Source organism: Amblyraja radiata, chromosome 38 (genome assembly GCF_010909765.2).
Source record: "Amblyraja radiata isolate CabotCenter1 chromosome 38, sAmbRad1.1.pri, whole genome shotgun sequence".
NCBI classification, from domain to species: Eukaryota; Metazoa; Chordata; class Chondrichthyes; order Rajiformes; family Rajidae; genus Amblyraja; species Amblyraja radiata.
Window position 1 is genome coordinate 9,264,994 of NC_045993.1, and position 27,859 is coordinate 9,292,852.

Below are 27,859 nucleotides of genomic sequence, written 5' to 3' on the forward strand. Positions count from 1 at the left end.
ACAAATAGACCAACAGCCCATTAGATTCTCCACACAACCATTTTTGAACAATGAAAACCAGCAGATTCAATAATAGTGTCCAAATGGAAAGAATGACTTGACCAAAGACAAACAGTTGAAACTGCACAGAAACAGGCCCTTCAGCCTAACCTTGCCAAGATGCCCCATCCAAAATATTCAAATCGAATGACTCTGCAACTCATTGATCAGTGCTTTACAGACATCCTTAAAGCACTTTTCCTTTTTATCCCAGATAAGAGAGCAGACAGATTAATGAACCAAACCAAGCCACAGCTCAATGAAATGGAACCATTTTATTAATGAATACAGCACAATGTCCACGTCCTTGGACAGAAAGGACTGAAGCCCTCTGGTGATGATCTTTCAATATGCCTCTAGACTTGAACATTAGTGGAGGTGATTGAGGGGTTGGCCGTTTCTGAGAGATACCAAAATATAGGCAGCCCATCAGTTCCAACCAACTCAAAAGCCTCCAGCACTATTGAACTGTGATCCATTAAATACACTGCATTGGTCTCTTGGACATTAAATTTGCCCAACATTAGCACCAGGCACAAGCATAGTTTATAAAACATTCCCAAGACATAATTTATACACCTTGCTGTTGGTTTGCCAAGTGCATGACTGACCTCCAGTGTTTGTGGAATAGTCGTAACAATGAGGCACGAGAATAGGATCCTGTTCAAGACCGAGTGCCATTCCCAGCCAAGTCATATCCCGTGCACCAGCAATTAGGAAATTTAATATTTGGGACCAAAAATGGTCTTGGGCGAAATAAAGCACTTGGATTGTATCAGCATTCCGGACATAAACACCTGTCGTGGTACTCAGTATATAATGTGAACATCTATACATTCTAATCCCTCAAAGGTCTGTTCCCACCAACACAGCTCCCACATCTTTTGTGAATTGATTACCAATTATCAGGGAGGTTTAAAATAAAAGGCTCCACCACTCCAGCTCAAGTAACAGACAGGCTGGCAAGTGGACCATTGTTGGCAGGGTTTCACAAGTTTCCACCCCCCTCCACCAGGCATAACAGCAAAACCTCCAACTTAATCAGCTCCACCTTTCTTCAAAGTCTTCTTCAAATTCCAAACAAATCAGTCTTGTGCAGACTGGAACGGTAGAAGGTAAATCAGTCATCTCAAAGGCCCAGGATAGACAGAGTGCTAGAGTAACTCAGCGAGTCAGGCAGCATCTCTGGAGAGGAAGGATGGGTAACGTTTCGAGTCAGGGCGCTTGACTGAACAAGAGTGCAGAAGGGTCCTGACCCGAAAGGTCGCCTATCCTTTTTCTCCAGAGATTCCGCCTGAGTGGCTGAGTTACTCCAGCACTTTGTGCCCATCTTTGGTATAAACCAGTATATGCAGTTCTACATCTGAAAGACTGGGGCCTATTCAATAGAAACCTCAGGCCATTAACCCTATTGACCAAAGCCAATCAAACACAGTTGTTACGTTTGTTCACGTCAAAAGTCACTTAGTTTACAGGGCAGCGCCCATAGGCCTACCGAGCATGCTTGCACCCAACCACAGCTTGTGTTTCTGATCAAAAATTAAGTAGGCTGGTTATAATACATCCTCTCTAAAAACCCATTTCCTCTTTTGTCACAGATCATTTATGTTATAGAGGAAAGGTTAGAGAGGACCAAGATGCATTTAAATTCTAAGGTAGACAAAATTGCTGGAGAAACTCAGCGGGTGCGGCAGCATCTATGGAGCGAAGGACAGGCAACGTTTCAGGCCGAAACGTTGCCCATTTCCTTCGCTCCATAGATGCTGCCGCACCCGCTGAGTTTCTCCAGCACTTTTGTCTACCTTCTATCTGCAGTTTCTTGTGCATTTAAAATTCTGTTGTACCCATGATCTGGGCTACACCATCTCAAATAACTAGTCTTGGCAATTTGGTTCAACAATAGTTTCATACCCCTGTCTATAGCAGTTTTTTTTAAAATAAAACTACAAAACAGGATCAATTACAGAGATCTATCAAGGTCACTGCAACCTCCTTGAAAATAGAATAAAACGGACACAGCATCTTTAATAAATAATTCAGTCACAGCCAAAAGATTGAATGAACTGTAGGGTCTAATTAAAACAAAGGTGGTCAGTACAAGTTAAAAATTAATTCTAGAATTAAAACAATCGATGCATTTCCCTTGAATACTTCAAGTTCAATCGACAAATGTGTGATTAAACATATTTATATCAAAAAAGCGACACACATGCACAAAGTTCAAGAGAGACAAAGTTGACACTGACATCAGCAAATGGTTTAAAAAATGTTAAAATCCATTCCAAAAACATCTCTTTTTAAAAAAAAAAGGTAACAATGTCACTTCCTAATTGGTTATGGATACTTCCATAATCTTTCTATAAGAGGGCTGTGGTTTGGGTTTTCCCTCCTGGGTCGGAGAGGGGAAACGGGCAAGGGAAGCAGTGATTGGGATGGTAGGAGAACGGTCGGTCTCCTTGCTCTGCATTCACTTTGTGACATATCTAGCAGCCACTGGCTGGAGTCACCGCAGCTCCCTGGGATTTCACCTTGTGCCTTTGTCCTCCTCGCCTTCTGCCTCCACTCGTCTTGGGCTGCGAAGAAAATCAGACAGGAGAAACTGATACAAGACATTCTTTAGATGACAAAGTGACAAGTGGGTAGCTGACACAGGATTTGCATATCATGCCCGCTAGCATTTGGCCAATTGCTCGGTTCCGGCAGTTGCACAATACCAAACAAAGGGCACTTAGTTTAGTTTAGAGATACAGCGCAGAAACAGGCCCTTCGGCCCACCGCACGCTAACTAACCAACACTGGGGACAAATTTTACATTAATATCAAGCCAATTAACCTACAAACCTGTATGTCTATGGAGTGTGAGAGGAAGCAGGCGTTCTCGGGGAAACCCCACGCAGGTCACAGGGAGAACGTACAAACTCTGTACAGACAAGCACCCGTAGTCCGGATCGAATCGGGGTCTCTGGCGCTGTAAGGCAGCAACTCTACAGCTGTGCCACTCCTAAATTGACTGGGGTGGCACGATGGCACAGTGGTAGTTTCTGCATTACAGTGCCAGAGACAGCCGTTACTTTGCTCGTGTCCTTGGAGGGAGATCTGCATCGTGTTGGGTTTTTAAATACATGGCCGGGGTTTGACAGCCATTGCCCACAGCAAACCAAACAAACCCCCACCCGAGTAATAATCAAGTTTATTCAACTCTAGCTTTCTTTCCAAAGATGCTGTTTTCTTGCCAGCATAGTCCCAGTTACTGGCACAGACCATTGGTTTGATGTGAGATTTAGTTCATAGACCAGCGTACCTCATACACTAGCACTATCCTACACATTAGGGACAATTGACAATTTTTACTGAAGCCAATTAACCTACAAACCTGCACATCGTTGTAATGTGGGAGGAACAGGGTCACGGTGAGAATGTACAAATACCATACAGACAGTGCCTGCAGTCAGGATCGAACCCGGCGCTGTAAGGCAGCAACTCTACCACTGTTCCACCCCAGAGTAATTTTGTTTCATGCCCATGAATACAGTGCCAGGCCCTGAAGTCTTGACCAAGCCCTGCCCAGCTACATAGTGCCAATCTATGTTTCTATAGCTTTTCTATGGCTCTAGGGGCTAGTGGAATCAAGGGATATGGGGAGAAGGCAGGCACGGGTTATTGATTGGGGACCATCAGCCATGATCACAATGAAAGGCGGTGCTGGCTCGAAGGGCCGAATGGCCTCATCCTGCACCTATTTTCTATGTAATCTGAAGAAGGATCTCGACCCGAAACGTCACCCATTCCTTCTCTCCAGAGATGCTGACTGTCCTGCTGAGTTACTTCAGCATTTTGTGCCAAAAGGCTATTTGGAAGATGGAAGATTTGAGCTCTTGTCCACAGGGGGCAATGTTCAATTTTAGGAAGAGAGTTGAAATTTTGATTCCCATCATTAATTACAGCACAATCCAAAAATCTGTCATCATTCCGTTCAGTAGTGACCAGGACAGATCAACTTTCAGCATTGGTAACAGGGTGCTGATGTGTAGATGCAGATTGGTCACCATGATAGCCAAACCAATAAAGCAGAACATAAAACCATACTGCTACCTTGTTTTCCTTATTAACATCCCGGTTATGTTTATTCTCCTCTGAAGGCATCTGTGAAGCGTGCGGGCAGCAACAGAAAGCAAAGAGACAGACAAAGTGAACAAAAGGCGAGAGTCCCCGCTGAGGCATTCTGCTCCAGCCCAGAGCCTCAAACTCTAGCAGGCAAAGCCAAACACCTGGAAACGTTGTATCGGAAGGAACTGCAGATGCTGGGTCACACCGAAGATAAAGACACAAAGTACTGGAGTAACTCAGCTGGACAGGCAGCATCTCTGGAGAAAAGGATTAGGTGACGTTTCGGGTCGAGACCCTTCATCATCCCAGAGGTGCTGCCTGACCCGCTGAACTACTGCAGCATTTTGTGTACTATCACCTGGGAACGTTAGTACACTAAGAAGGAAAGTGAAATGGGATTAGTGTGAATGGCTACACAGTAAAATGCAGATGCTGCTTTACACAAAAAAGTGCTGGAATAACTCGGGTCAGGCAGCATCTCTGGAAAACACAGAGAGGTGACATTTCAGGTCAAGACCCCCCCGTCTCCCTCTTAAATAGCAGCAGGAATCGCGGGGGGGGGGGGGGGGGGGGGGGGGGGGGGGGGGGGGGGGGGGGGAGAGGAAAGACAGCGAGAGAAGATCTCACAAAACTCCCCTGAGAACGAGGAGAACTTTCTTAAAGTAGGCAGCACCTTGAGATTTCGCTGTGGAACAAATGGCATTGACCTGAAATATCACCTAACCATGCTCTCCAGAGATGCTGCCGGACCTGCTGAGTTTTGTCAGCACTTTGTCCCCATTTTTTTTTTGAAAGCGTAAATGGGTACTTGATGGTATGGATTCAGACCGAGGAGCCCGTCCGTCTCCATGCTGTAGACTGTGGTCACATTTCCTTTAAAGGGACATTGAAAATCAAACGGGGCATGTTTCCCACCTGAGGTTGGTTGAGTGTGTGCAGGGCTGCTGCCTGCCCCGGAGACAGGCCGTCCTCAAGGGTGGAGCCTGCTGCCATCGGCATCTCCTCCTTCTTCACCAAGGTGCCCTTCTTTGTTGACTGCATCTTCAGCTGCAGTGGTTTGGTGTTGGAGGGCGACGTGTTTGTTGTCTGTATTAGCTGGATTGCAACGGAAGCCGAGATTAATTCTCACTGCCCTCCCCTCGACTGATCAGAAAGCTGCAAGGACGTACGCCCTCCCCCTCCTCCTCTCAATCGTCTGTACTGGTCTACAAGACCCGCATGCAGAGCGGCACAGACCAATCCCACCACCTCAGTGCGGCACAGTGGCTGCCTGACAGCACCAGAGACCTGGGTTCGATCCCGACTCCGGGTGTTGCCTGTACGGAGTTTGGATGCTCTTCCCCCTTGACCACATGGGATTTTTCCGGGTGTTCCGGTTTCCACCCACATTTCAAAGATGTGCAGATTTGTACGTTAATAATTGGCCTCTGGATGAGGAAGGCTCAGGAGAGAGTGGGAGTGGACATGAAAGTGAAAAATTAAATTCTGCAGAGTTTGGAAATTTGAAAACGGATTATCCATTTAGCCAGACCGAAGGTCACGGCCTCCAAGAATCGTCGATCAGTACTGGAACTAGGCGGTCGCAGAGATACTGGCCCGCAGAGTCAGCCATGGGAACGAATCTGCCGGCTCTGGCCGGGCCAGAGTTCCAGAGCTCTGGCCACAGGGGACAAATTCAACCCCAATGTCCCAATGAGGTAGAGTTCTTCCTGCAGTTGTATAGGGCTCTGGTGAGACCACATCTGGAGTATTGTGGACAGTTTTGGTCTCCTAATTTGAGGAAGGACAACCTTGTGATTGAGGCAGTGCAGCGTAGGTTCACGAGATTGATCCCTGGGATGGCAGGACTGTCATATGAGGAAAGATTGAAAAGACTAGGCTTGTATTCACTGGAGTTTAGAAGGATGAGGGGAGATTTATAGAAACATATAAAATTATAAAAGGACAAGCTAGATGCAGGAAAAATGTTCCCAACGTTGGGCGAGTCCAGAACCAGGGGCCACAGTCTTAGAATAAAGGGGAGGTCATTTAAGACTGAGGTGAGAAAAAACGTTTTCACCCAGAGAGTTGTGAATTTGTGGAATTCCCTGCCACAGAGGGCAGTGGAGGCCAAGTCACTGGATGGATTTAAGAGAGAGTTAGAGCTCTAGGGGCTAGTGGAATCAAGGGATATGGGGGAGAAGGCAGGCACGGGTTATTGATAGGGGACGATCACAATGAATGGCGGTGCTGACGCGAAGGGCCGAATGGCCTCCTCCTGCACCTATTTTCTATGTTTCTAGATCGGCCACCTCACGCAGACTAGGTGCCACATAATCGGGTGGACTTCCCGGGGGGGGGGGGGTGGGGATTTAAAGCGCGCCCTCGTAATCTTGTCCAAATTAAAGGAGATGCCAGACCACCAACGCTGGAAAATCAGCAGTGGACCTGTACGATGGAAAGGAACTTTGCAAAAGATCGAGTGTGCACGTCTGTCCACATCACCAGCAAATGGATCATCATCAAAATTAAAACCTTGCGTGTGTTAATAGAAGTTTCACTTGAACCACATGTGGCTCAGTGGTCCCACCCTGGTGCAGAGAGCCCATTACGACCCAGCATGGCAGCCGTCCCCACCTTACCTTGGTTATGGTCCCCACAGCTTTGGTCCGGCCCTCTCGGAAAACCAGGCGCTGGTCGGCGTGCAGATACTCGGGAGTCTTGATGAAGCGGAAGTGGACGTTGGCCTTGTCACCCGTACGCAGGCAGTCCTTGCTCATGGACAGGATGGTGGCAGTCTGGCGAATGCTGCCGCAGTGCACTGGGTTCCAGAGAGACTCAAAATGAAGCGGGCACTCAGACTCGCATACGTTCCCCTCCCCCCCCCTTCCACATCCTTTCCTCTGTCTTCACAGTTTCTCAATTAGTAAGGGTGTCAGGAGTTACGGGTAGAAGGCAGGAGAATGGAGTGGAGAAGGAAAGATTATTGAATGGCGGGGTAGACTTGATGGACAAAATGGCCCAATTGTGCTCATCTTATGAACAACTCGTAACTCTTGTGTGACTGGGTTATTGTGTGAATAAGGGGTGGGCCATTTAGGAGCGAGATGCGGAAAAACTTTTTCACCCAAAGAGTTGTGAATCTGTGGAATTCTCTGCCACCGAAGGCAGTGGAGGCCAATTCACTGGATGTTTTCATGAGGGAGTTAGATTTAGCTCTTGGGGCCAACGGAATCAAGGGATATGAGGAAAAAGCAGGAATGGGGTACTGATTTTAGATGATCAGCCATGATCATATTGAATGGTGGTGCTGGCTCAAAGGGCCGAATGGCCTACTCTTGCACTTATTTTTCCATGTTTCTAAAACGTAAATGGGACGACATGTCCACCACCACGATTTTCTAGTAACTGGGGAGCCACAACCTTCTTTAATCCAAATAAGATTACAAGAGTGAACTTGAAATCCCTATCTCTCAAGTCTAATATTCTGCCAAAGAGACTCCATCCCGTTTGCTTACCCATGGCCTGGTAGCGGGGACTGATGGTTGTCGGGTGGTGCAGCACCAGGATTTCTCCCTCGAATTCCCAGGAAGCCTGAGGATTCAGCTTCGGAGACACCATCACCATGCCCTTCCTGATGGACGACCGCTTAATCTGAGGGAACAAAAATGCCAGGGGGACGATCAGTGATGGAGTTCCATTGAACAATCTCCAATGATATCTGAAGTACAAAATGCAAACTGTGACGTGTCAGTATGCGTAGGAAGGAACTGCAGATGGTGGTTTAAACTGAAGATAGACACAAACAACTGGAGTAACTCAGCGGGTCAGAGAGCATCTCTGGAGAAAAGGAATAGGTGACGTTCCGAGTCGAGACCCTTCTTCAGTCTGAAAAAGCGTCTCGACCCAAAATTCCTTTTCTCCACCACTGAGTTACTCCAGCTGTTTGTACCTGTTAATCAGTATGTGTTCAGCTGTAGTTTACAGGTAAGTAAGTTTATTGGCCAAGTATTCACATACAAGGAATTTGCCTTGGTGCTCCGCCCACAACATGACATAGTGACAGTTACAAATGACTCAGAAGACACTAAACATTATAGCAGAATGATCAAGAATTCATTGGTAGACAGATATCGCAACACAGCTAGACATTTAGACATGCAGATGGATAGGAAAGGTGTAGAAGGAAATGGGCCAAACGCAGGCAGGTGGGACGTGAAGATGGGGCATTTTGGTTGGCATGGGCAAAAGGGCGTGTTTCCATGCGAGGCAAAGGGGGGTGGAAAATAGAAAGCAGTCTCCATAACACAAGCACACTGGGACCAAGGACAGTCCCCAGCCTGTACACAGCACTGCCCCATCTCTCTTAGACAATAGGTGCAGGAGTAGGCCATTCGGCCCTTCGAGCCAGCACCACCATTCAAATGTGATAATGGCCGATCATCCCCAATCAGTACCCCGTTCCTGCCTTCTCCCCATATTCCCCAACTCCGCCATCTTTAAGAGCCCTATCTAGCTCTCTCTTGAAAGTATCCAGAGAACCGGCCTCCACAGAGGATTCCACAGACTCACAACTCCGTGTGAAAAAGTGTATCCTCATCTCCGGTCTAAATGGCTTACCTCTTATTCTGAAACTGTGGCCCCTGGTTCTGGACTCTTCTAGCTTTAGTTTAGTTTTGAGTTCAGAGATAAAGCATGGAAACAGGCCCTTTGGCCAAACGAATCCACACCGACCAGTGATCACCCATACATTAGCTCTATCCTACGCACTAGGGACAATTTACAGAGTCCAATTAACCTACAAACCTACATGTCTTTGGAATGTGGGAGGAAACCAGAGCACCTGGAGAAAAACCACTGGGTCCCAGGGAGAAGTACAAACTCCGTACAGTTAGTTAGGATCGAACCCGTGTCTCTGGCACTGCAACTTTAGAGATACAGCGCGGAAACATGCGGAATCCAAGCTGATCAGCGATCACCCACACACCAACACTAGTCTACACACTAGGGACAATTTTACAACTTACCAAAGCCAATTAGCCTACAAGCCTGTACGTCTTTGGAGTGTGGGAGGAAACCGGAGCACCCGGAAAAACCCCACGCAGGTCACAGGGAGAACATAGTACAAACTCCGTACAGGCAGCACCCGTAGTCAGGATCAAACCCAGGTCTCTGGCGTTGTGAGGCAGCAACTCTACCGACCCGCCACCCTCATTCAATCAGATTGTGTATTAGGGCAAGCGTGCCTTGGGAGTTTATTCATCATCATGGGCGAAACTTCCAACCGGGTGAAGCAAAGAGCAAGTACCTTCTTCAGAGCAAAGGACGCCGTCTGGCCACCTCGCACCTCACGGACCGGCATTCGTTTCCTGTGGATGGACTTCACTGCGATGGGGATGAAGTTTCCCAGTGGGTCGGGTCCTAGCAGCAAAATGTCATTCAATCGAATCAGACCTCGTAGTGTTGTTCCAGATACCACTGTTCCAACACCCTGGAAACACAATCAAACGGGAGCATTGCGGGGATTACAATTTAATGCCAAGCAGCGGCTAAACCTCAATGAACATACACTCTCCCTACAAAGACCAGCAATATCTGTGCATACTTTCATGAGTCCAGCCAGAGTTAGAATTTACTTGACAATATTTAGCCAAGAGACAAATTAAGGTGTGTATAACTGTTGCAAAGTCAAGAGTGTTCCCTGTGTAATACAGGATTCAATGGTTTCAGCTAAGCAGCCATTTTACAGAGCCTAGTTCAGGAGTACACTGTACAGGAAACACAAGGCACGGCTCGCTGCAGTTCACTTTTATCCTTCTGCAGCCATAATTTTGGCTGGCTGGGCTTGCATAATGTCCAGACTGTCAAGAACCATAACACTATTCCATAGCAAGCAGTGGATCGTTTTAACTTTGACTTCCCACAATCTTTGATGAAGTATGCTCCTTTGGGGGTCACCCATCCCAAAATATTTCCTTTCGGTAATTCCTCTCCTTAATTATTGACCAATTCAACAACTTGTGACATGAGGGGAGATATTTTTACTGAGCTGAAAGTGATGCGACACAATTTGATCATGGAGGACTGGTAAGGAATTTTACACGATTGCTTGTATCATTCCCCCCCCCCCCCCCCCCCCCCCCCCGCCCCCATCCTCTACCCAACAGTAAAGGGTCTCACAGGGACAGAGTAGGTGTCATCAATTTGAAACTCTGCTGGTTCGTCCTCTTTGAAGCTCGTCCGTGGCGACAACAGATTCAGGAACATCTTCAAGAGCTCCAGGTTCTCTCCAGTCACATTGGAGATCTGGAAAATTGGGCACATCCTTGAGGGAGGGAGGGGGGGGGGGGTAGAGAAAGATCAGTCTCAGTTACAGGCGATTCAATGCATTCAACGATAGTTTATTGTCACATGTATCTAGCTGCAGAGAAATGCTTTGTTTTTGCATACAACACGGTAAACCATGCAGCAGACCTCACCCAGGCAGTACACAAGTGCCACAAGTTCACCGGTCATTCCTAGCCACCGCCTGCCCCTGACTCTCCCCCCCCCCCCGCTCCAGGATCCCCCTTCGTTCTCAGGGGCCTTCCTCGCTCTCCGACAGCCTCAAAGACTTAAACAAGAGGCAGGCATACAAATCAAGACTGAGAGCTGGGCGAGGAAGTTACTCATGAAGCTTTGTCAGCAATAATATCTCTGACCACCATTACGAATCAATGAATGAATACTTTATTGTCCCATGTGAAATTCTTAATCGATAATGTTTTATTATTAATGTTTAATATTTTGTGTGTTATTCCTAACTGTCACTGTACATCATGTTGTCACTCGCGGGCAGAGCACCAAGGCAAATTCCTTGTATGTGAATACTTGGCCAATAAACGTATTCATTCTGTGTTTTGCATACACAAGGTATGCAAAGCGTTGCCACATAAAGGGCGCTGACAAAGGTACAAAGTATCCCGCGCCAGTTACGCACAGTGCAGGAGTAGGCCATTCGGCCCTTCGAGCCTGCACCGCCATTCAATATGATCGTGGCTGATCATCCAACAGTATCCCATCCCTGCCTTCTCTCCATACCCCCTGATACATTTAGCCACGGGCCACATCTAACTCCCTCTTAAATATAGCCAATGAACTGGCCTCAACTACCTTCTGTGGCAGAGAGTTCCAGAGATTCACCACTCTCTGTGTGAAAAATGTTTTTCTCATCTCGGTCCTAAAGGATTTCCCCTTTATCCTTAAACTGTGACCCCCTTGTTCTGGACTTCCCCAACATCAGGAATAATCTTCCTGCATCTAGCCTGTCCAACCCCCTAAGAATTTTGTAAGTTTCTATAAGATCCCCCCTCAATCTTCTAAATTCTAGCGAGTACAAGCCGGGTCTATCCAGTCTTTCTTCATATGAAAGTCCTGCCATCCCAGGAATCAGTCTGAGACATTGACAGGTCAAACAACACCCTTGTGGTGCATCAATTGGAGAACCCCAACCTCGTAGGCAACAGGGCAAGGCTCGAGCTGGTCAACAATGGTCAGTTGACCGAGCAACTCGCTTATGTTTAGAGATACAGTGCGGAAACAAGCCTTTGGGCCACCGTGCCCGTGCCGTACAGCGACCACCCGCACACTGGCATTATCCTGCACACACTGGGGACAATTTACAATTACACTAAGCCAATTAACCTACAAACCTCTAGGTCTTGTGTGGGAGGAAATCGAAGCAGCCGGAGAAAACCCACACAGGCCATGAGGAGAACATACGAACTCCGTACAGACATTATAGTCAGGATCGATCACGCGGTTTCTGGCGCTGTGAGGTGGCAATCACTGCGCCACCATATCCATGGGCAATGGCAATGAGTCATTGGACGATATGCCGGCAAGAGTTACTACGCCGTAGAAATTAAATGGGTGGGCAACTTGTTAAATCATGCATCTGTACACTGCAAATGGCTCGATTGCAACCATGTATTGCCTTTCTGCTGGCTGGTTAGCATACAACATTTTTTTCACTGTACCTCAGTACACGTGTGAATAAACTAAACTGAACTGAACTAAGTGAAAGGCACACAAGTTAAACCAGAGCAGTTACCTCTCGGAGCTGAAGTTTGATGCCGTTACTATCACGTCGTCCTTATTCTGAACCAGGACAGGGATCTTCCTGCAGCCTGGAGACTTCAGCAGCCGCTGCAGCAACTTCAGTGTTTCTAGTCGATAATAAAGAGGGACAGAACGCAACCTTTCAGTTTTTTTACATTCAAAATGTGGAGGAAGGAACTGCAGATGAGAGATAGATCTCTTGATTCCCCATCCCCCCCCAATCCGAGTCTGAAGAAGGGTATAGACCTGAAACGTCACCTATTGCTTTTCTCCAGAGATGCGGTCTGACCTGCTGAGTTACTCCAGCTTTTTGTGTCTACCTTCCGGTTTCATACTAATAAACTACACGGAACAGTGCACGTGTATGTGGCACTCCTTACCAACAAATTCCTGAAGTTCATCGAAGCTTTGGACAAATGGACATTTGGTTCTGCAAGATTTGCGGTGCAAAGATAAATATCGGAGTTACTCCAGCTTTGTGTGTCTATCTGCAGATGCTGGTTTATACTGAAGGTAGACACAAAGTGTTGGAGTACCTCAGTGGGTCAGGCGGCATCTCTGGAGAGAAAGGATAGGTGACGTTTCGGATCGGAACCCTTCTTCACGGGCAATACACAGGCAGCATACGGTGTTACCACAGGAATTAAACCCATCAGCAATGTCCAGGCAGTACACAGTGTTCCAACAGTTGGCACAGGACACATTATCCCCAACATTGACGGAGGAAGCTCTGGAAATAAGGTAGATGTGTCGTTTGTAATGTGTTTAACCCAAGAGCTCATAGAATGGGAAATGGAGGCTGTTTGTAGTAGAAACAAAGAAATGTAGATGTTAGTTTACAAAAAAAACAGTGTTGGAGAAACGGGTCAGGCAGCATCCCTGGAGAACACATATTTGTGACATTTTGGGCAGGACTGTTTTTCATTGCTGTGGTTTGGGGGGGGGGGGGGGAGGGGAGAGAGCCAGAAGCGAAGGCAGGATACAGCGTGGCAAGTCTTAGGTGAACACATACATTGGCGGCTTTCAATAATCAGATGGTTGGACAAAGGCCAGAGATGAAAAAGGTGCGAGAGAGCAGGATTTAAGAGTTACGAATTGTGACGCCAGAGAGAGGAACGTAGGTGGAGGGGTGGAGTACAGATGATCCCCGATTTACGATGCTCCGACTTGCGACATCTCGACTTTACGATGGTGCAAACGCTCGACAACGGCAGCGAGCCGCAGCTCACTTCCAGCCACGTGATCAAATTGTATTAAGTGCGTTTCCGACTTAGGATATTTTAGATTTACGATGGGTTTATCGGAACGTAACCCCATCGTAGGTCGAGGAGCAGCTGTAGTTCTATATACATTTTCACACAAAAGCCGAGTCACACCTGTCAGGTGTTAAGGTGCGGCCGAAATATTTACGATGAAACAATGTCACTTCTACATCTGCTTCAGAACATGGATATGTCTAGTAAACATGACCAACCTTTTCCAAATACAAGGCAAAAAAGTCGTCAGACAGTAACTGTCTGTAATAAACAGCTTCATACAACCTCAGAGTCGGGTTTACAGGCAATTCCCAAAGAATGGCAAGATAAATCATCTACCCGGGTCACTGGCTCAGCGGTAGAGTTGCTGCCTCACTGTGCCAGTGACCCGGGTTCGATCCTGACGTACGGAATTAGTACGTTCTCCCTGTGAACCTGCATGGGTTTACGCCGGGATCTACGGTTTTCTCCCACACTCCAAAGACGTACAAAATTTGTAGGCTTGGAGAATTTATAAATTGTCCGTAGTGTGTGTGTAAGATAGTGTTAGGGTGCAGGGGATCACAGGTCGGTGTTGACTCGGTGGGACAAAGGGCCTGTGTCTGTGCTGTGTCTCCAAACTGAACTAAAAGTTAACATCAATATTATTTCCAAGTCCCCCCCCCACCCCATTTAGGTTGGCAGAAGGGATACCAGCAAACCGTGCCTGGAGAGGTGAAGGCCAGCATGTTGTGGCCATATTCCAACAGCAGGCCTGGCCCGCCCGCCACAGAGCCGGGAACCTGCCCGGAAAGGAGGAAGACGGCGACAGGCGTTAGACAAAGGGCCCAGTAAGAAGAACCGGTGGGGGGGGAGGGGGGTCTTATCTTTTGTGCCTTCAAGGGCAACTGCGGAGGCGTTCCCCAGGGAACAAGGGCTGAAGAGGGCCAAGCAAGGAGGATGACAACAGTTTGCGGGACTGCAGCTGGGACTGTAATATGGTGCCACAATGTAATCTACTGCATACAGGCTCAGAGGGCTGTTCTGCACCAGAGGCGCGGGGTGGGAGGGGAGTTGTGCTTATGTGTGGTGATAATCTCGACGAGCAGAATGCAAAAGTATTTCACTATACCTTGGTACACGTGATAATAAAGAAACCATTGAGCTGTTGAGCAAGTGGTGGTGAAAGTGGTGCTCTCATGGTGTCTCTACCACAGCAAGGACAACCCTCGCTGGTTTACATAAAATGGAGACCCAGAATGTTCCCACTTACCCTGCAAGATGTTGGATGGGCACATGTCGATCTTGGTCACCACAACAAAGACAGGAACGTTGAGGGCCAGTGCCAGCCCCAGATGCTCTTTCGTCATCCCCACTATTCCAGCATTGCTGCCAACCTTTAATAAAATAATATTCAACATCAGAATGATTCCTCCCCCCTCGACTCCGTCCAAGGACCGCGGCAGTCCTTTCAGGCGAGGCAGAGGCTCACTTGCACCTCCTCCAACCTCATCTACTGTGTCCGCTGTTCCAGGTGTGGACTCCTGTATATCAGTGAGACCAAGCGCAGGCTCGGCGATTGTTTTGCTGAACACCTCCGCTCAGTCCGCCTAAACCTACCCGATCTTTCAATCCTGCTCAGCACTTCAACTCCCCCTCCCATTCCCACACTGACCTTTCTGCCCTGGGCCTCCTCCATTGTCAGAGTGAGGCCTAACTCAAATTGGAGAAACAGCATCTCATATTTCACTTGGGCAGCTTACACCCCAGCGGTATGAACATTGACTTCTCTAACTTCAAGTAACACTTGCTTTCCCTCTCTACCCCCCCCCCCCCCCCCACAATCCTAGTTCTCCAACTAGTTACGCTGCCCTGATTAAATGTTACTGATTGTATGCTTCGTTGTCACCTTCACCTCAGCTAACAAGGATCTATTCTACATTCTATGACCTTCTTCCCCTTTGATCTCCCCTTTTTAAACCTTACCCTTCCATATCTCTGCCTCCCTCTCCCGATTTTCAGTGCAAAGGGTCTCGACCCGAAACATCACCCATTCCTTCTATCCAGAGATGCTGCCTGCCCTGCTGAATTACTCCAGCATTTTGTGTATATCTTAGATACAACTCATGGTTGGCACCATATCATTGGAAGCTCCGTTCCTACCACTGAAGCCTCTGCACCTGCTCTCCACAGTTCTAGAGCTCGTGACTTGAGATATTATGTTTAATCTTTTCTGCTTCCAATGGCTATATTCTGCACAGTAGCTCGTTCAATTTGCCAAGTTAACTCTGCCAAATTAAAGACTATCCATTTACCCTTCTTTGACATTTACTTCAAAGGCTACCACTCCCAATCCTCAGTCCACCCAGAGCAGTCGGCATTTAGTGAAGAGTAAGATAGTTAGTTCTTTCTGAAAGTGGCCACTTTATTTACCCCATTCTGCATTTTGTCAGAGAACATAGACATTGCTGGGAAGGCCAATGTTTATTGCGCTTTGCTAACTGCCCAAAGGGGCTTACTGAACTTTTAATGGACGGCTCAGCAGCAAGAATAGAGGGTTTGCTGTCATAGGTAGGCTAGTTAGGACAGCACAGTGGTGCAGCGGTAGAGTTGCTGCCTCACAGCGCCAGAGACCCGGGTTCAATCCTGTCTGTACGGAGTTTGTCCTGTGACCACGTGGGTTTTCTCCAGGTACTCCAGTTTCCCCCCAAAATTCAAAGACGTTCAGGTTTGTAGATTAATTAGCTTTGGTAAAAATTGTATAGTGCAGGGGTCGGCAACCTACAGCCTCCGGGCCGAATGCGGCCCGCAACCCGAAATCATCCGGGTGGATTTTTTCCCCCCGTAATCATCCAGCCCGCCGAGCAGCGGCCGGGCACCCCGAGCTCTGGCTGTACCACACGGCCGTGCACCTTCTGTGAACACGTTTAAGAAAGAACTGCAGATGCTGGAAAAATCGACGGTAGACAAAAAATGCTGGAGAAACTCAGCGGGTGAGACATGCAAGGATTGCACGAGGCTGCCTCACCCGCTGAGTTTCTCCAGCATTTTTGTCCACCTTCTGTGAACACGTGATTTGATGCCTGCCATCTGGGGCGGGATCCATGTGTACACGTGATAGATGTGGCCCGCCATCCGCTCACAGACATGCGTCCCGGCCCCTATGCAGAACAAGGTTGCCCACCCCTGCCCTAGTGTGCAGGATAGTGCACGTGTGAGGGGATCGTTGGTCGGTGCAGACTCGGTGGGCCAAAGGGACCGTTTCTGCGCTGTATCCCAAAGCTAAACAAATTTAAATCTCCAGCTGTCATCATGGGAATTGAACTCTTATCTGCCCATTAATCCAAGCATCTGGGTCACTGCTTTCATTCCTACAAATTTGCCCAGGGCTCGACACTAAACAATCACATCTAGATCTCAAAGTAGACATGGATGCCACAAATCATGCACTCTGTCAAGTTACACTCCAAGAATCTGTTACATTTGGCAAAGAGAGGGGTTGCTATTGTGTTGTAACTGAATTTTGCCCATTAGGGACTACACATTTTATGTACTCAACTGCCACTTGTTTTAGGCGGGAGTCGGTACAGCGACGTGTCAAAGACTCTTTGGCTTATTTTCTTTGTGCACACTTTTCAGTGGTTCGAACAGTACTAGTCTCAACATTAGAAACTAGAGTCAAAGCCATGTTAAAGCTCATGTTGCCTCCGAGACTCCCCGATAATAAGTGACCTCCATGTTTACCTCAGACATGTTTACATCACAGTTCTCTGTGCATGTCTGCTTGCAGAAATCCTACCTCAGTATAATCGATTGCCAAAAACCTATTTACTAGCAACAGGCTACAAATCAGATTATTTTTTTTTAAAATAGCAATAAAGGGAGGCCATTGGTCCACACCTTTAGACAAACAGTGTGGAAACCGGTCTTTTGGCTCACCGAGCCCGCGCTGACCAGCGATCATCCCGTACACATTCGCACTATCCAACACAATGGGGACAATTTACAGTAGCCAATTAACCCTGTACATCTTTGGAGTGTTGGAGAAAACCGAAGATCTCGGTCAACACCCATGTGGTCACAGGGAGAACATACAAACTGTGTACAGACAGCACCCATGGTCAGGATCGAACCCGGGTCTCCGGCGCTGAAAGGCAGCAACTCTACCGCTGCGCTAACGTGACACCGTTTTTACATTTTGTGTAAATATGAAGTCTTGTAATTATCAGGGAGTTCCCGCAACAAAACTACAAGCTTTTATTTACTAAATGTTTTGTAGCATGGAATGTGATACTGCCGTCGGGGAAAAACTAGCTGCTTAATTTTGTACATCTCTATCAAAGATATAGAAATAGATATAGCATACATTTTAGTTTAGAGATACAGGGCGGAAACAGGCCCTTCGGCCCATCAAGTCCCTGCCGATCAGCGATCCCCAGACACCAACACTATCCTAGGGACAATTTACAATTTTTACTGAGCCAATATCCTACAAACCTGTTAATTGGCATCTGCAAAATTGCCCCCAAATGAGAAAGTGGGATAACAAAGACCCTCCCTTGGGTAGATGTTGAAAAGACTTTTCAATATGGCCAAGTTGCCCAGGAGGGAAATTGGTCTGCCGATAGTCATAAAACACAAGAAAATAAATGAAACGTGAAATTAAAGTGACGAGTAGAAAGGATTGGGGATGTGCAAAGATTCGTGAGGGGGTCAGTCAATATTGCCATAAGGGTATTAGACCAGAATTAGGCCATTTGGCCCATCGAGTCTACTCTGCCATTCAAACATGGCTGATCTATCTTTCTCTCTCAACCACATTCTCCTGCCTTCTCCCCATAACCCTTGACACCCGTACTAATCATGAATCGATCAATCTCCACCTTAACAATACACAATGACTTGGCCTCCACAGCTGTTTGTGGCAATGAGTTCCATAGATTCACCACCCTTGGGCTAAAGAAATTCCTCCTCATCTTCTTTCTAAAGGCACGCCCTTTTATTCTGAAGCTTTGCTCTCCACATTCATTCTATCCAGGCCTTTCACTATTCATAAATTTCAATGAGGATCCTCCCTTCTAAACGAGCCCCGGGCTGTCAAACACTAATCTTGTAGCTAACCATGATTCAGCAGTGGAGTTGCTGCCTTATAGCGGCAGATACCCGGGTTCGATCCTCACTACGGTTGCTGCCTGTACGGAGTTTGTACATTCTCCCCGTAACCTGCGCAGGTTTTCTCCGAGGTCTTCAGTTTCCTCCCACACTCCAATGACATACAGGTATGTAGGTTAATTGGCTTGGTACAAATGTGAACTGTCTCTCGTGTGTGTAGGATAGTGTTAGTGAGTGGGGATCGCTGGTTGGTGCAGATTCGGTGGACCGAGGGGCCTATTTCCACACAGTATCTCAACTAAACTAGTCTGGTTCAACACTCTTACCATCAGCATGCAGAAGTCCGGCAAGTGCCCAGTCATTCCAAACACAGTTGTCTTCAGGTACTTTTCATGTCCGGCGAGATCAATGAAGGTGATGACTTTGGTGGATTTCTCACAGATCTTTGTCCAGTCCAGCCCCCCTCCGTGGTTGTCGGGCTTGTTCACCACATCGCCAGTACTGTCAAAGCCCAGAATGTCATTGCCGACGCTGCTTGTCCGCCCAGATTCCACCTCGTGCTTGTGCCGGAAAAGCTTCTGCCGTGCAAATCCCCGCCCGTTGTCGAGCTCGCCGTGCGTCAGGACGCCCAACAGTGTGCTCTTCCCAGCGTCCACATTCCCAACCACTGCTACCCTGGGGGGAGGAGGAGGAGGAGGAGAAATGAACTCTGATGACTGCAGGCCACAAGATTTAGCTTAGTTCATTATCACCACATGTACCAAGGTACAGTGAAAACCTTTTTTGTAGCGTGCTATTCAGTCAGTGAAAAGACTATTCAATGCGCAGGAAGGAACTGCAGATGTTGGTTTAAACCGAAGGTAGACACAAAAAGCTGGAGCAACTCAGCGGGACAGGCAGCATTTCTGGAGAGAAGCAATGGGTCTCGACCTGAAAAGTCGCCCATTCCTTCTCTCCAGAGATGCTGCCTGTCCAGCCGAGTTAACAAGACCCTTCTTCAGGCCGAGACCCTTCTACAGCCTGAAGAAGGGTCTCGACCCGAAACGTCACCCATTCCTTCTCTCCAGAGATGCTGCCTGTCCAGCCGAGTTACTCCAGCTTTTTGTGTGCATCTTCGGATAAAAACTATACAGGCCCACCATCGTTTTCCAGCACCCTTGGTTCCAGAGCCGTTCTGGATTATCCGTTTAGCTGGAGCAGATGTCATAGGTTCTGAGAGTCGTCGAACGGTACTGGACTGGTCCGCCCAGGCACCTAGACACCAGCCCGCAAAGTCGGCCTCGGATGTCGGCTATGGGAACGGATGTGCCGGCCAATATTTAACCTTCACCCAAAGCACCACAAGTACGGGATTGATCATTTTCCTAGAGATTGCTACATTTCCTACAAAGTTTCTAAACTACCTCACTGGCTATAAAATGCTTTGGGATGCACAAAATGCAATAGAAATGCGCAAGTATCTTTTTCTTATCGCATTCCAGTAGGAATCTCAGTTTTTTATCCCTCTAAAATCTGTTAATTCATTTTAACTTTCTGCAAATACTTGATTTTCACTTGCTGCATTGGGAGGCTTAACCTTGGTCAGGATTAGATTCTGGCAGCACAGTGGCACAGCGGTAGAGTTGCTGCTTCACAGCAACGGAGACCCAGGTTCGAGCCCGATGTCAGGTGCTGTCTATACGGAGTCTGTACGTTCACCCTATGACTGCATGAGTTTTCTCCGGGTGCTCAGTGGCCTCCCACATCCCAAAGACGTGCAGATTCTCCCGAGTGCGTAGGACAGAACTAATGTACGGGTGATTGTGGGTCAGCACGGACTCAGTGGGCCAAAGGTCCTTTTCCCCCCCACGCTGTTTCTCTAACCTAAACTATTCCGAGCCAATATCGAGCCAATTATAACAAGCCTGCAGAAGGCAGCAGTAAAAATGAACTGTTCCACACAAGTTTTCCAACATTTCCAGGAAAACAGGAGTGAGAAAGAAACACAGGCAGCAAATTATCCTTCATCCCAAACAATATTGATGATTTACTCCAATTTTCCACAGGTGCAATTTGACCCGAATATTTTTATAATGTCCAATATAAATGATAACTTTATTATGTATTAAAACTAAATTGTTTTGCTTTTCCTTACCTGACCTCCAGAAAGTCATTCTCCCCAACTCGTTTGCGAACCAAGTAGTCGGCCACCTTCCCGCCTGCCTCCTGCCGCTCACGGAGAAGGATCAGATCAGAGTAGATCTGCTCCGACAGACTCTTGACGGTCGCCACAGATGCCTCTATGTCATCATCGTTCAGTCCGTATTTCTTGCCATCTGGAACAAGAGCCCTGGAATTTATTGGGAGTTTTCAAGGTGGAGATTGATAGATTCTTGATTAGTAAAGGAGTCAACTGGATATGGGGAGAAGGCAGGAGAATGGGGTTAAGCGGGAAAGATAGATCAGCCATGAATGGATGGTGGAGTAGACTTGATGGCCAAATGAACTGATTCTGCTCCTCTGAATTATGGGGGTTCATGGTGGCGCAGTGGCAGAGTTGCTGCCTTACAGCGCTGGAGACCCGGGTTCGATCCCGACCATGTACGGAGTTTGTACATTCTCTCCATGATCGTGTGGTGTTTTTATCCAAGATCTTCGGTTTCCTCCCACATTCCAAAGATGTACAGGTATGTAGTTTAATCGGCTTGGTGCAAGTGTAAATTGTCCCTAGTGTGTGTAGGATCGTGTTAATGTGCGGGGATCGCTGATCAGCACGGACTCGGTGGGCTGAAGGGCCCGTTTCTGCACTGTATCTCTGAACTAAACTAACAAACGTATAAATGGAGCAGGCCTTACTGCACTGTTCATTCATTTTCCTTCTGGAAACAAAAACAATTTACAGGAACTTTAAAAATTGACCCAGTCACACTGCACACTGTGGTGTATTCCTAGCCAGGGGAATGTTAAATAGGAGGGGGAAAGAGAGAGCAGAACTTGGTCCACCCAGTTAGGCAATCCAACATAATTGAGAAACGGAAATCCTCTTGTACCATAAACCCATTTTATTACCTCTTTCTGCTATCTGCCGGCATATGTTTATCCATCTCTTGTTAACTGTTAGGTGGTTTACAATACTCCCTCAAACTTTCAACATCCTTTTTATTCCTAACCTGTTATGGCCTCCTCTAAGGAGACTTTTTAGATATCCTCCTTAAATATTGAAGTAATACATTCTTTGACCAACACTGATGGGGCAGGAGGTTCTTGACTAACAATTAATTTTACGCCCCCCCACCACCCCCACCCCTCCCCATCTCACTTGAAAATTCTGCACCTCGGAATACAGAGTTGTCAATTCTGCCTAGCTACAGTGGCACATCGGTAGAGTCGCTGCCTTACAGCGCCAGAGACCTGGGTTCAATCCCGACTACGGATGTTGTCTGTACAGAGCTTGCACATTCGCCCTTTGACAGCGTAGGTTTTTTCCGGGTGAGGTTTCCTCCCACATTCCAAAGACGTGCAGGTTTGCAGATTATTTGCCTTCTGTAGTTTGATGGTATAAATAAAATACATAGTAATCATACAAGTTATTAATCAGTAAAAGTATGTTTAAACTTTACCTGAGCCTTGGCCGATCACATAGATAGTTTCCCCACAACCCTCATCCATTCGCTCTCTCAGCTGCTTCAACAAGCAGTCGTACTGCTCTGAACTTGGGCTCACCAACGCAAACTAGAGGAAAACAAGGTTACAGCACAATTACCCAAATAAATTGATTAGTCAGTCGAAAGTGAAGCATTCTCACCTAATTTAAAGATATAGTGCTCCAGTATCCACCATGTCCTGAATAGTTAGAGCGGCATAGCAGCACAGCAGAGTAGCTGCCTTATAGCGCCAGAGCCATGGGTTCGATCCCGACTACAGGTGTTGTCTGTACAGAGTTTACACATTCTGTGTGACCGCATGAGTTTTCTCTGGGTGCTCAAGTTTCCTCCCACACTCCAAAGGTGTGCGGGTTTGTGGGTTAATGGACCTCTGTAAATTGCCCTTAGAGTGTAGGACAGAACAAGTGTACGGGGCGATTGTTGGTCAGTGCAGACTTGGAGAGCCGAAAGGCCCTTTCCTACACTGTATCTCTAAAACATTTTTTAAATTAAACTACCACGCTAACAGGTGTTTACAGCTTCTTCTAAAGTGAATCTAGCAACAGTTAATTATTCAAGGGAGACTTCACTTTGCTGCATGGAATGTTAAACGTATCTAAATATGAATGAAGTAAACAAAAGTACCGCAAATCTGCAATTACTAGAAATCAGAGCCAAAAGTGGAAAGTCCTAGAAACATACAAGTCAGTTGATCTTTCAAATAAAGGATTAAGTCTGACTTGTTAACCCGTCATTTAAAAAATAAAGAGATTAAACAATGTGGATATGCGACTCTTGTTTCATCAATAATAGGATATCAGGTTTGTATACACTACAATGACTGCATAAACCAATGCCCAGGGTGTGATACACCACAATGACAAGGCACAATGTTTTTAAAGCCAATATCTTTCCTCAAGCTTTGGTTAAACATTATCACTTTCAACTTCACTTTGCACAACCATCTGCACTTCCTTAATTATATCCAGTCTTAAATCATTGTCTTTTTGTTTCTCAAAACGTTGCCTATTTCCTTCGCTCCATAGATGCTGCCTCACCCGCTGAGTTTCTCCAGCATTTTTGTCTACCTGCCTTTGTTTCATCACTCTACATTTTGTTTGTGGTTATTGTATCTGCTGGTTTTCCTGTAATACCAGTTACTGTCATCATTTTTGTTTCTATCTTTTGCATACAATTAAAGAGTTGGAATTTTAATACTTTACCCTTAATCCAACAAATTCTATAGTTAAAGATAGACAACAAATGCTGGAGTAACTCAACGGGTCAGGCAGCATCTACGGAGAACATGATAGGTGACGTTTCGGATCGGGAACCTTCTTCAGACATCATCTATCCATGTTCCCCAGAGATGCTGCCCAACCCGCTGAGTTACTCCAGCGCTGTGTCCATCTTTGGTATAAACCAGCATCTGCAGTTCTTTTTATTAAACGCTACAGTTGCCTTACCAGAACTTTAGAGACCTTGCAGATTTCACTGGTTTACTGCAACAGTTTTGATCTCCTTCGCCAAAGGAAGAAAATATATGTAATTTCCACACTGCGAATTGTATATATTGTGATGGATGAATTAAGGAAAACTATTTGCATGACATGGGCGGAATTGGTTAAAACGAGTTTTCGATCAGGAACTTGAGAACTATTTGAAAGTTACTTTGGAAATTGACAAGCAGAAAAAAGCCATCTTCCAAATAAAAATCTGTTTAGGGGGAAATGTTATTTTGTGTAACCTCTCCAGAGTAATCAGACACCAGTGTCTCTTAAGAATACTGTCTGTTTCACCATATGGATAATGAAATTGACAAGCAATTGTTTCCATTGATATATTTGCAATGATGCTTCAGAATCATACAGTGTGGAAGCAGTCCCTTCAGACATGGATAGGTGACGTTTTCTGTCCGGACCCCTCAGGCACAGCTTTAAGGCCAGAGAGGCAAAGTTTAAAGATAATGTACGGGTCAGGTTTGCTTTTTTTTTTACACAGAGGGTGGTGAGTGCCTGGAACACTGCCGTGGGATGAAGTGGAGAGAAATGAGAGTGGGATTTAATAGACCTTTTGGATTTGCACATGGATGTGGAGAGAAAGGAGGGATATAGATGCTATGCAGGCAGAGATTAGTTTATCTTGGCATCATGTTCGACACAGAAGGGCCAGTTCCTGTGCTGCATATGTCCTACAACCCATTACTTTTCTGCACTGCATCCAAAACAAGTGCAGGCAGTTCTGTTATAATGCCATCAATATTTTTTTGAAATCTTGTGTTATAGAAAATTGAGTTAGAAAAACAATTGGAGAATTTCAGACTTGCAATAACAAACCTTTTTTCTCTCACAGGATTTTCAAAACTAGAGGTTCTTAATAGCTTTAAGTTTATTTTTGTTATTGCTACCCAAAGATTCTAAAGGCTCCATGATTCATTGCTTAATAGAGTTTGGGTCATCATATTATAGGAAAGATGCTGTCAAGCGAGAAAGGGATTTGAGGATGGTACCAGGACCGGGGATGCAGTTACTCCAGCACCGTGTCTTTTTTTGTAAACCAGCATCTGCAGTTCCTTGTTTCTATATTAAAGCTATGCCTTCTGGCTTTTGACATTTCCATCCCAGAAAAAAGGTTCTGACCGTCTACCCTATCTGTCCTTGAGACTCTTGAAAGGCGCCCATAAATAAAATGTATTATTATTATTATCTGTTGTCTTGTGAGAACAGACCAAGAGGATTGGGCCTATATTCACTGGAGTTAGAAGAATGAGGTGATCTGATTGAAACATAAGAGGCCAAGACGATTTGATACCAGGCTTGGTAGGATTGATAGGTTTGTTGATCTGAAAGCTGACTCTCCTGGCCACACAATCTCTTATGTCTGAAGGAAATATGAGCATAAAAACGGCAGCCACCTCACAATTGCAAGAGAGATCACCTGGGTTAACTGTGCAAAATCTTCCAGATCAAGTGAACCAACACCAACGTTCTTACCCAGTCACTGGGAAACACCCGGCACAGTGGTAGGCTTGCTGCCTGACAGCGCCACAGACCCGCGTTTCATCCAGACTACGGGTGTACGGAGTTTGTACGTTCTCCATGTGACCATGTGGGTTTTCTCTGGGTGCTCCGGTTTCCTCCCACACTCCAATGACATGCAGGTTTGATAGTTCATGGGCTTCAGTAAAATTGTAAATTGTCCCTAGTGTGTAGGATAGTGCTAGTGTATAGGGTGATCGCAGGTCTGCGCGGACTTGGTGGGCTGAAAGCCCCGCTTCCATACTGCATCTTTAAACAATTCAAAAGAGGCAACACAGCATTAGACCCAGTAGCTGCCACCTTGTAGTACCATCCTTCCAGGATCAATCTTGATATATACTTGTGTCTACACAGACTTTGCATATTCCCTCAATGAATGAGAGTTCTTTTTGCCCCCCCCCAATCAGGTGTGCAAGTTTCCTCCCAGATCCCAAGGTGTGCATGTTGATAGGATAATTAACCTGTGAACAGGTTAATTAACAGGGGAAATTCCCGAGTTGGCACTAGCAGAGGCCTTTTCAGCCCATTAAATCCGTGCCGTATAGATAATTAACGCAACTCACTCAGAACTTTCATTTACTATTAAAATTAATACATATCGATCCTAGAAGTAGACATGCCAAATTTCTGCCACACTTTCACATGTATAAGTAATTCTTAATTTGCACCTTAAAAACAAGCCATACCCTTCAAGAGACTATACCATAGTCCTAAACCCCATAACAAACAGAAATGACTTTACCCCGCTGACCACAGTACTCATTAATAGATCACCATTTTAACAATGTTCTGAATTCTCAGGATGAAAACAGTCTGCACAATATCATGACATGACAAAACTTTGACTAAAGCAAGAGTCTGAAGAACGCATCTCAACTCAAAATAGCATCTGACCATTTCCTCCCAAGGTGCTGTCCGACTTGCTGAGTTCCTCCAATACTTTGTGTCGTTCCAGCAACTCAATACTATAGTAACTTTATATGCTTAATCTTTTTCTCCACAGATGCTGCCTGATCCTGAGTTATTCCAGCTTTTAGTTTAGTTTAGCACATTGTCACACGTTCGGAGGTACAGTGAAAAGCTTTTTGTTGTGTGCCGACCACTCGCAGTTGTGTTTATCTTTGGAGAGAAGGAATGGGTGACGTTTCAGGTTGAAACCCTTCTGTAGACGCTGAAGGTCTGAAGATGGGTCTCGACCTGAAACGTCACCCAGTCCTTCCCTCCAGAGATGCTACCCATCTCATTGAGTTACTCCAGCTTTTTGTGTCAATCTTTCGTGTAAACCAGCATCTGCAGATACTTCCTACACATTGCATCTATCTTTAGTATAAACCCACATCAGCAGTTCCTTTTTATTACACTCAGTCTTTATCTGTCCCATCCACCACAAGTACTAACGCTATGCTAAGATATAGCACCCAGAACTTCTATACTCTACATCTAAGCGCTCCAGACTTGAGAACCATGCAACTCAACAAGTTGCAACTCCAAGGACGGAAAGATAAGGAGGAAGAAGCTGTGTCTAGGCAGATAAGTCATCGTGTGTAGGAAGGAACTGCAGAAGCTGGCTTACACCGAAGATAGACTCAAAATGCTGAAGTAACTCATCAGGACAGGCAGCATCACTGGAAGAAGGAATGGAGAAGGGGTCAGTCTGTCTGTCCCGCTGAGTTACTCCAGCATCTCGTAGCTGGCTTTGAGATCTGAAGGGCAACATAGCAGTGTGTGCTGCTGACAATGCCTGTGACATGTTTGGCGGCTCCGAATGAGTAGAGGGACCAGTGTGCAGCTGTGCGATTCAGAGTTTTGTGCAGGAAAGAACTGCAGATGCTGATTTACACCGAAGATAAGACGAAAAAAAAGCTGGAGAAACTCAGCGGATCAGACAGCATCATTGGAGAAAAGGAATAGGCGACTTTTCGTGTCGGGACCCTTCATCAGTCAGATGTTAATATGTGTTTATTGTTGTTTTTTTTATTGTATTGTATGTATGACTGCTTCAATTTCGTTCAGACTTCGGTCTGAATGACAATAAAGGCTATCTAATGTAATCTAATCTAATGATTGTTGAATAACACCAGCTTTTTTGGGCTCTATCTTAGGTGTTTGAGTTTACTGGCTGTGAGGCCTGCACGAAGAAGGGCATCGACCCATTTCCTTCTCTCCAGAGATGCTGCCTGTCCCGCTGAGTTGCTCCAGCATTTTGTGTGTATCTTATCTTCTACGTTGCACGAAGGTTTGGCCGTGGTGAGTGTAGTGTAGGAGCCCCTCTGGCCCAGTGACCAGCCCGTCCTCTCAGCTCTCCCCCTCCCTTACCTTGGACGCCAGGTCGGGCTCCAGCTCCCCGTTGACATCCTCGTCCAGCTCGCCGTCCTGCTCGGGTGCGAAGATGCTGGGCAGCTCCCCGGCGCCGGGCCGGGCCTCGGCAGCCGCAGCCGGCGCCGCCATTGATCCGAGGCCTCTCAGGAGGAGGAGGACGAGAGGCGGAGCCGGAGCCGCCAACTCTCCTTAAAGGTTTATTCCCTCCGCCGACACAAAACCCTGGCTGTTTCCAGGCGCCCCCCCCCCACCACTTCACTCAACCCCTCACTCTTCGGGCGCCCAGTCCTCGCGCAATTGTTTCAAG

General features: G+C 46.5%; 1 protein-coding gene across 2 annotated transcripts; it reads right to left on the minus strand.

Moving 5' to 3' along the window:
• Window positions 1-295: 295 nt before the first annotated feature.
• Window positions 296-27,859, minus strand: gtpbp1 (GTP binding protein 1). 2 transcript variants are annotated; one of them, XM_033013499.1, is made up of 13 exons: window positions 27,550-27,859; window positions 22,172-22,283; window positions 20,707-20,887; window positions 18,899-19,247; window positions 14,734-14,857; window positions 12,218-12,332; window positions 10,306-10,450; window positions 9,434-9,616; window positions 7,644-7,779; window positions 6,768-6,946; window positions 5,062-5,241; window positions 4,132-4,182; window positions 296-2,612 (listed from the first exon to the last, which is right to left on the minus strand). In XM_033013499.1, exons 1-13 carry the CDS (start codon window positions 27,679-27,681, stop codon window positions 2,523-2,525), a joined length of 1,977 nt encoding a protein of 658 aa, XP_032869390.1. In that variant the 5' UTR covers window positions 27,682-27,859; the 3' UTR covers window positions 296-2,522. The 2 variants fall into 2 exon arrangements, with proteins under 2 accessions (XP_032869390.1, XP_032869391.1); XM_033013500.1 differs by lacking the exon at window positions 4,132-4,182 and having other exon boundaries at window positions 27,550-27,857.

Excerpts from the sequence above, each read along its gene's own strand:
- gtpbp1 (XM_033013499.1), bottom strand. The coding sequence starts at position 27,681 with ATGGCGGCGCCGGCTGCGGCTGCCGAGGCCCGGCCCGGCGCCGGGGAG. Across the intron at positions 19,248-20,706 it reads AATGACTTTCTGGAGGTCAG|GGTAGCAGTGGTTGGGAATG; the intron begins GTAAGGAAAAGC and ends TCCTCCCCCCAG. Across the intron at positions 6,947-7,643 it reads TCCCCGCTACCAGGCCATGG|TGCACTGCGGCAGCATTCGC; the intron begins GTAAGCAAACGG and ends TCTGGAACCCAG.